Here is a 9,329-nt window from a genome sequence, read left to right on the forward strand (position 1 = left end):
CAGCGGAAGAGTCAGTTTTCTGTCGATGATCCAGAATGATGTCTGTGTCCAATGTGGATACAGTTTTCTGAAGACGCTTTACTGTAAATCATCACTTCTATTTTCATGTTCCAACAGAGAACAGAATTCAACAGGGTTTTTGGTGCTTTAACCCTTGTGCTATCTTAGATGACCCCACCCTTACATTGACGTGTTCTCCCTACCATGACAAAGGTGGATAAAGGTGGAAAGATTTCATGTAATCCATGGACACCAGTGAGGATCACAAATCATTGAAGAAAAAAGGTTCAACACACTGTCTAGTGGGTCTAGATGACCCAACTCCCATTGTTCCCAAGTGCCTAGGATAGCACAAGGGTTACAAGCGGTATCCCTGTGTCTCCATGAGCTATTTTTAACATCTTTCCAGGGTTTTTTGGAAGTGATGACTCAGCAAACTCAGGGTGGGGGGTTCCCCATGTCTTTTTTCAGTCCCTTCATCCGTGTTTTCTCTTTTGCAGGTCAGCATCCAGCCGGCACATCGCACATGAAATCAAACTCGTTCTGTCCCAGCCAGAGTTCAGGGAGCTCGTTGGCTCGGTCCAGACCCAGTTCCACCACCAGGGACATGAGGACCTCCTCGTCCACCAAGTCAAAGTCAATCATGCTTCCTGCTCCAGAGTCTTGGCCCCCAATGCCTGCAGACAGTCCCAGGAGCTGGTTCCCTGTGCCAGACTGTGGGCCCTCAAAGGCCTTCTGAGCTCCAGGAAGCCCGGGCAGGTTCTGGTAGTGGGAGTTGAGCTTCTGCAGCTGCATGGTGGCGATGAGATGTGGACCTGTCTGCAAGGAGATGGGCTGCAGTTTGGAGAATGGTGCAGACAACAGGGATGCCCCAGGTGTTGAGGTGGGGCCAGCTGATGGGGAGAGGGGCACGGTGGAGGCTTTGGAGGAAGGATAGTGCAGGAAGGAGGTCAAAGGGCAGGAGCGGAGGTCTTTCATTTCAATGGGGACCTTTCCAGTGACCAGGAGGAATGTCATCACCAGTAAAACCAGAACCTGCAAGCAGAAAAATGCCATCAAACTGGGGCAGGAGCAGGCAAAAATATTGGTTAAGTAACTGTCTTAGATCTTGCTGACATCACAGGATGGGAAACCAATAAAAGGTTTTAATGAATCAAACCATGGCACTGTAATGCTGTAAAAATCACAGAGAGCTTAGCTTAATTACACACAATCAGGACATTTTTAGTTTATAAAAGTTTGTTTTTTTATTAACCACATACTGTTAACTGGCAATCACACCTTCCCATCTTAGGGTGTATTCTTGGATGGTTTCATTTTTTTCCTGCCTTGGCTCTTCAGGAAGCAACCGTGTGGCTAAGGGTGCAGCCGACCTAAATACTTAAGGCAGTAGGTCATATCACACTCTGTCAAAATCTATTCATGTTCAGATATTGTTGGGTTTGCTCCCAAACACTCCTATTCAAAAAGTTCCTGCTCAACATGTTAAGAAATTAATGTTTTTCTTCACTGTCTGTTTTTGAAAGCTTTTGTTTCACACAAAACAGGAATATTGCATGCATTAGGATGGTAATTATATATATATATATATATATATATATATATATATATATATATATATATATATATATATATATATATATATATATATATATATATATATATATATATCTCTATCAAGAGGAATAGAGCTGGAGATGCCTGGCCTAAACAATCTCTCCATAAAAACTATGAAGGATTGAAGACAGAGAGCATTCCCGTAGAATTCCAAAATACTCTGGGAAAAATGTTTCATATTTAGGTTCCTAATACATTTGTTTGGTCCTATTTTCAACAGACTGATCTTTAATCTGCTTTGATTCATAAACAACAATAATAGTCATTATTAAACCTTTAACGGAATGTATACAACTTTAGTTTATTTGTCTCTTTTATTACTTTGTTTATTTAACAGGGACAGTGCACATTAAAAGCATCACTGCAATGCGCCAGAATTAGCCCAAAGGCTATTTTTCATCCGTAGTCCCCGGACAGGTGTTAAAAATTTTCAACCTAAAAACCTAAAAACATCAATACATTAATTAAAAATATACATTTACAATTAAATTATCATCTAAAATACATATACTAATAAAAACATGCACATAGAGAAAAACATAGAAAACAAGTATAAAAAACACAAAGGTGAAAGAGGGGAGGAGGAAGGGCAGGTGTTAATCCAGTTCAATGTGAACATGTTTGCTGTGATATGAGCCAGTGTTTTAGGTTCTTTTTAAACAGAGTGTATGTGGTGATGTGTCTTATGATGTGAGGGACGGAGTTCCATTCTTGTGCTGCTGTTACAGAGAAGGCGCTTTGGCTGAAGGCACTTCTCCTCAGAGGAACTATACAGTCTTGTTGACCCGACCCTCGAGTCACTCTTTGGGATGATCTTATTTTAACAAACTGACTGAGTGGAGGGGATGATAGACCGTAAATGATTTTATAGAATAGGCATAGTTTTGTATACTTAATGAAATTCTCCCAGCTTAACAGTTTGTGTTTTTGTAAAATGTCACAGTGATGATGTCTTATTGGTTTTCTATCCAGTACTTTAATTGTTTGTTTGTAAAGTGACTCCAGAGGTTTTAATGCTGATTTGTTTGCCTGTGACCATGTAGTGAGACAGTATGTCATGTGGGATAAAATCATTGCATGCATGAACATTGTGGCAGCTTGCAGTGACAAATTTGCCCTAATAAATCTAAAATTGGACAGGTTATACCTCACACGGTTACAAACTTTTTGAATTTGTGATTTAAAATTGAATGTTGTATCAATTAAAATCCCAAGGTATTCAAACTTTTCAACAATGTCTATTTTCTTTCCTGCCACAAAAACATCAGCCAGAATATTTTTTAGTTTATATTCTACCGATAAAAGAAGAATGTAAGTAACTTAAGGGTAATACAGAAGTCATGTAACACATTACAACTCTGAGATATCTTAATGTTAACGATTACTTTGGACTAACAAACACTAGCCTGCAATGCATTCTATTCGGTGCAATGCATGCTTGATAATAAAGCGATTATATTGATCTTAGAAAATTTTATTTGGATTGAGGTACAGTAGGTTTGTTTTACAACAACATAAAAATGACCAAGTCCATCACAGCGATCAACACACATGTGATGCAGCAAAAAAGGATCAGTCCATCATTCCAGTCCAATGTGTGGAAATACTTTGAATTTTGCAAAGACATGTGACCACACAGTGTGGTAGAATGTTCTGATAATGTTCTGTTTGTATTATTTTCATGTGGAAAAACAACAGTGGGCTGAACGGAAACTAAAATGTGAATGGCTTTGACATTAATTCTTGTTTACCTGTTTGTACACATTTATTTTACACTGAAATAATAATAATAATAAAATGATGGATGGATTTATCTGCGCTTTTCCAGACTTGATTATCTTGCAAGAAATCCAAGGAATCTATAGAAAACTTCACCTGCACTGTTCAGTACCCAGGTAACCTCTGAGTCACACTGGTTGAGGTTTTGGATAAAGGTTGATTTAGGTCAGTGAAATCAGATCGTTCAGTTTGAACGATCCGGTTATGAATGGTATCGCCAACAACAAATTATTATACAGGATGAATCCAATCCTTGTTAAAATGAATCCATATTGAAGTGTGTTCTTACATTCGAAAACTGTGCTCTTGATAAAGACAGGCAACTCGTCTTACATAAATTAACACTCTTTTACGCACAGTAGAATATACTTGGTAAAAACTATTTTCCACCTGATTAAAAAGCTGCTCAATAGAGCAACGGTGAAAGGAAATCTAATATCTGTTTTATTGAAGACTAAAATATTTTATTAATCATTCACGAATCCACAGAATTATCCGGGAGCAGCTCAGTTGCCATGCGTAATGGCGCATTCTGGTGGCTCCGCTTTTCCCTTTACATAATGCTGAAAACAAACACGCAGTTAAGGACTTTTGTTGGTTCGGTCTTGCGTTGCTGAGGGAGAGGGTGCAGTCTTAATGTTTGATGACAAAAACGTTCAGCTCCATCAGCTTTCCCCCTCACTCACTCAGAACTGGAAACGCACGCCGCACTGCGCGCCTGCAATGTAGTTATGAGGGATCTGTTCACCGATTTTGTTCAAAGGCGAAACGGAAATCAAATATCAGACTGAAATCAGAAATGTAACTGTGTTCAAAATGACTCTTTACATAGAAGTGTGACGAAACAATGTACAGTCCTCCCCGCTCACCGACCGTGAGGGTCAGTAGAGTTAGTTACGCAGTGATGTTTTTTCCTGTTTTCAGATAACCTGATGTCCGTGTTCCCCCCACCTCATTACTCTGGAAATATTTAGTAATGTCCGCACGGGGGCTTCACTGCCCTCCAGGAGTTTTTTTTTAAACCATTGTAAAAAAAAATCCCTAAAGGTTCGAAAGCTTGAACAGCCAGTCTCCACAGAAGTCTTGGACCAGATTCTTCTATTTGTCCCACAGTTCTCTAGTTTAAATCCCTCAGAAGGTCACAGCAGAACCTCCTGACAGCTGATGAAAGTTCACTTTAGAAAACTCTTGGATTCCCGCGCGCACATGCACACATTTAAGTCTTTAAACGTTACAAGCCGGCTTTTCCTAAACTCGTCTTGAAATTAAGCGGCTCACTCACGCGCAGGAAGACTCACCTGTCGGCGCAGTCAGAGTCCGGAGCGCTTGCGCGCACAAACAAACGCAAACGACTTTTGAGGTGACTGAAGAAACGCGGAGCTCTCACTTCAACTAAAACCGCTGTGAGTCTGCAAACCGTGAAGCGGATTTCACTGGATCTGGAATTCTGACGTGACCACGCCCCCCCGGTCTGAGTGGAGATGCTGCAGCTGGATGTGTTTTGGGTTCTGACAGCCTATATGATCCAGAACCCCTCTTCAGTTGCACTGAAGCTGACTTAGGAGGTCTCATCATAAACAGCAGATCATCCCTCCTTTGGTGTTATCAGCCCCGGTGTGGATCTTGGCTGCAACATCCATCCCCAGCTTGCTTTTTTCTGCTCAGTTCTGAAACAGAAGCATAATTAAGATCCTGTGGATGTGTGGTGCACATGTAGAGCAGGGATTAACAACAAGTAGAGCCCCCACCACAACAGCTGGTCCAGAAGCACCATGCTCTCTCAAGCAGACATCGGGTCGGGTTCTGAAAAGTCCTGTTCCAGAGAAGGTCTGTAATGATTCAAGTCCTTTAGGAGCTTCAACGATGATGTTCATTCTTGGGGAGTAAAATCAGGAATTACGTACAGTGTTGATCCCCAGGATTATTGGCATGATGAGATCGCAACAAAGAAACAAACAATGCTGGGTTGACACCAAAATTCCGATCAGAGTCTTTGTTAAAGTAATAAGGTGATGGGTCCAGCAGACTGATCAGATGGATTGTTTAGTGAAGTCAATCCAGTTGGCTTTGTGGAAGATCCATAGATTAATGGGCAACTTTTTCCCAACGTTAGCTATTTTCAAAAACACTATTGTATTTGGGGATGGTGTCTGTAAATAATGTGGTGATGTTTGTTTTGTGTAGGAGCATAAAACGTAGATTTTTACTCTTTAATTCCTCCAGAGAAGTCCGTGTGGGGGCTGTCTTTAATTTCCCCGTTGGGAACACCAGTAATCAGCGTTAGTGGGAACCAATCTTGAATTCATGTAGGGACCCCAGTCCTTGAGGACTTGCATTGGCCACACAAAACCTAAAGCTACATTCACACCGCCCTTGGCAACCAATTTCAAGGGCCTACTTCCAATGAAAAGTCTATGTAAACGTGCATGAATACATGTTCTGGGCTTCAGTGTTCAAAACTCTCATGTTCACAAGAAGCTAAGGAAGTTTTTGAGTCTGTTTTCAGGTTCTAAATACAAAACATGTGGCCATTTAATGTCTGTTAAAATTTAAAACAGTTGACCAATCACGGACTCGGATTTGGTAGTGACGTGTGGGTAGCGTCTGTTTTAATTCAAGGAAGTGCCAATGGTTTGAAAATTGATAATGGTGGAAAAATGATTAATTGTGCTTTGTGCCCGGCCAAAATTCAATGACACCAAGTCTTTCAATTATTGGAATAGAGCTGTAAAAGAAAAAGCCTGGAGAAAGATTTGCACACTTTGACATTTCGCACCAAGCCTCTTCCAACTGTGCAAACACTGGCGCCAAGCTATAACCCCCATGAGCAAAGCGGGGTTCAGGGCCCTGCCCAAGGACACTTTGAAAGGAACTAAACCTGCAATCTTCCAAATTAAGAAGAGGTTGACTGCTCTACCTCTGCACCATGGGCATTCTCGAAAGTAAAGACAACAGCTGTGTTGAATTATAAGTTTGTTAGCTAATTGACTAAATTGTCAGATTAGCGGAGGCATGTTCGCTTTGCTAGCAAATACAGACGTAGCGTTGCCAGTCTAATAATATCTGCTTCTCAGCAACAGTCAGACCAGCTTTATAGGTGAGGATAGTGAGATCTTTCACTTGCACTGAAGAGGCCCCACGCCTATGTTAAGGTGCATTTCAATCTTAGTCAGGCTGCCTGGCATTTTCAGCCGGTCTGATTGTCTCATAGAAAAAATTTGCTTTGGTAGAAGTAATGTTCAGCAGTCTCTTTGGTCCATTGAGTTTTTTCATGCTGTATAGAGACCACAAACATCCACAAGTCTCATGTTTACAGCCTCTGGCCAGTACCGGGTGACCCCCCCCCCCATACCCCCTTTATGAGGTAGAATTTCAATCGCTTCTCCTCTTCTGGGCTCATAAACGATGTAATGACTTTCATTTGTTTCGGCTGTGTGGAGCCTAAATCGCCACGGCGACCGCTGCCGTGTTCATAAAGATCACAGGGACTCTGATGTGCACACGCACATGCACACCTGTTCAGCACATGCCAGGTTTGACTGGTGACGCCGACATTTGGCATTCATTTGGAAAAAAAACACTGATAAACGATGCAGCCGAAGTTTGTGGCTCCTCTGTCATAAATCACAGCCGACGCTGAGAACAGGGATGTGGTTTCCACCATGTCTAACCCGACAAACGCACCCAGTGAAGCTTCAGTGCTTTGGTTTGTTTGGCTGTTGAGGTCCGCTGCGATGAGAACAGAATCCTGTCTGTAATGTTTGTTAATGTTATTTTGTTGTGACGTCAGGTCAGATCTCTGACCAAACGATGTCTTTCTTTCATAGTCTGAAGCTTTGAGTGTATGAAGAATAAACAAAAGGAGGGGAGAAGACCGGATCTATGCACTTTGGTTCGGGTCAAAATATGGATTTTTATCCTATAGAAAATTAGCATTCGTTCATCTTCTTCTGTTTTGTCCCTTTCGGGGTCACGGGGCTGCGGGAACCTATCCCGGCCACTTGTGGGCGAAGCCAGGAGACGCCCTGGACAGGTCACCAGTCTGTTGCAGGGCCACATATCACACATACTGTATATTCACCCATGGATAATTTAGAGTTGCCAATTAACGTTTGAAGCATGTTTTTGGACAGTGGGAGGAAGCAGGAGACCCCAGAGAGAACCCACGCATGAAAATCCACACAGAAAGGTCCCCATTGATGTTCTGTTTCAAGTCCCCCAGCCAGGACTTGAACCAGTGGCCTTCTGAAGCAAGAGTGCTAACCACTGTGCCACCGTGCAGCCAAAATTTGCAAGTGGACATAAATTCTGTGAAAAGAGAATGCTGCAGTTGGTTACCCATCCCTCTGCATCTGCAAAAATAAATTCTTCCAAACCAAATGAAGATTTTTTTTTTTAAACAAAAGTATCAGTGTTGTCATAGCCACCACCAACAACTAGCAGAAGGTCATATAGGTCACAGGTCTGTGATGGAGGGTCCAGGACAGGTTCATCACTGTCAACATTTAAATGATACAGTTGGACCCAGGGCCGACTCTGGACGTAACTGCAGCTTCCTCTGTACCACACACTACAGCAGAGACTTTTTTCTCTCAGTGCTGAACTTAAAATGTTCGTCTTTGCACATGTTCTTGGTTTGTTAAAGACACCCCCCGCAATGTTTTTTTTAACATGTTCTTGTTGCAATTTTAGTCAAAATTACATTTCTGAGTATTTTTTTGATTCAAATCATGGTGAATCGGGAGCAAACAGAAAAAAATGCATTTGGAAAAAGTTTTTTAGCGGCAGGTTGGAAGCTCTTTATGCATCATAACGGAGCGGCTAGATCCTCGTATTCCTCGTCTGTGCTGGCATTTGGCTCAAAACTCTACAGCTGGATAGCTCCGATCAATGAGTTCTATCGCTAGAGGAGACATCACGTGATTCCTCATGTGAGGAGAGCACCGCCATCTTGGTGAGGTCAAGTCAATGCTGCAGTGCATGCATGTGAACACATTTTTTGACCAAATGCCAGTTCATTGTGCGTGTTTCAACTGCCAAAGTCGAAGAAATTAGTCCACGAAGGAGGAACGCATAACATTTCACAGGTAGGTACTATAGTTTTTTTTCTTTTAAAGCTGCAGATATGTGTACTATTTATTAATAGTACACATGTTGACATGCATGATGCTGCAGGGCTATTATCAACATGCTGCATGACGGACGTATAATTTTCTGTTGGCATAAATGTAAACTTCATTGTGTTAAACCTGTATACAGTATAATAATACTAGGCTATTATAGTAATATAGATTTATACATCTCTGACTCAGTGACTGAACTTTTCTTGGAGGTTTCCAATGGACTCAGACTTAAGGAAAAAGTGGGCCTTAGCAATAAAAAGAGCATTACTGTGGTACCAACTAGCAATGCAGTCTAGCTGTTCAAAACATTTTGTGGAACCAGATTTTGACAAGAATGTCCAGACTGTTCGCTTGAAACCCGACACCATAGCATCTGTGTTACACATGAATCAGTAGTGTAAATCTATTGTTTTTCGTTGTTTTTTTTAGGGTAAATCTATTGTTAACTTTTGTACTTTTTGTTGACTCATTTTGATTGATTTATTTGTTATTATTAATTGATTTATTTATTTGTTATTATTAATTGACTTATTTATTTATTATTACTGACTTACTATTGATTTATTATTAATATTATTATAATTATTGACTTATTGGGCTTTTCTAAATAATAAAAATAACATGTGAAAGAGGTGTAAAACTTCTAAATGTTTAGAAATTATTTTTTAAAATTCTTTGTAATAATTTTTTATTTGTAAGAAGTCCTGCAACTATGAATTTTTTATTAAAGTTTGAGCTTTTAAGTCTGTTTAACAACAGCAAATGATGTGTGTGTGTGTATATATAAGTTATATAAAAGCTATTGAGATG

At 40.6% G+C, this 9,329-nt stretch overlaps 1 protein-coding gene across 1 annotated transcript; it reads right to left on the minus strand.

Annotated features, from left to right (window-relative positions):
* Positions 1–281: 281 nt before the first annotated feature.
* cited1 (Cbp/p300 interacting transactivator with Glu/Asp rich carboxy-terminal domain 1) lies at positions 282–5,101 on the minus strand. Its single transcript, XM_004079957.4, has 2 exons — positions 4,695–5,101; positions 282–1,035 (listed from the first exon to the last, which is right to left on the minus strand). Exon 2 carries the CDS (start codon positions 1,015–1,017, stop codon positions 502–504), a length of 516 nt encoding a protein of 171 aa, XP_004080005.1. The 5' UTR covers positions 1,018–1,035; positions 4,695–5,101; the 3' UTR covers positions 282–501.
* Positions 5,102–9,329: the final 4,228 nt, after the last annotated feature.

Source organism: Oryzias latipes, chromosome 18, assembly GCF_002234675.1.
Source record: "Oryzias latipes chromosome 18, ASM223467v1".
Classification (NCBI taxonomy): Eukaryota; Metazoa; Chordata; class Actinopteri; order Beloniformes; family Adrianichthyidae; genus Oryzias; species Oryzias latipes.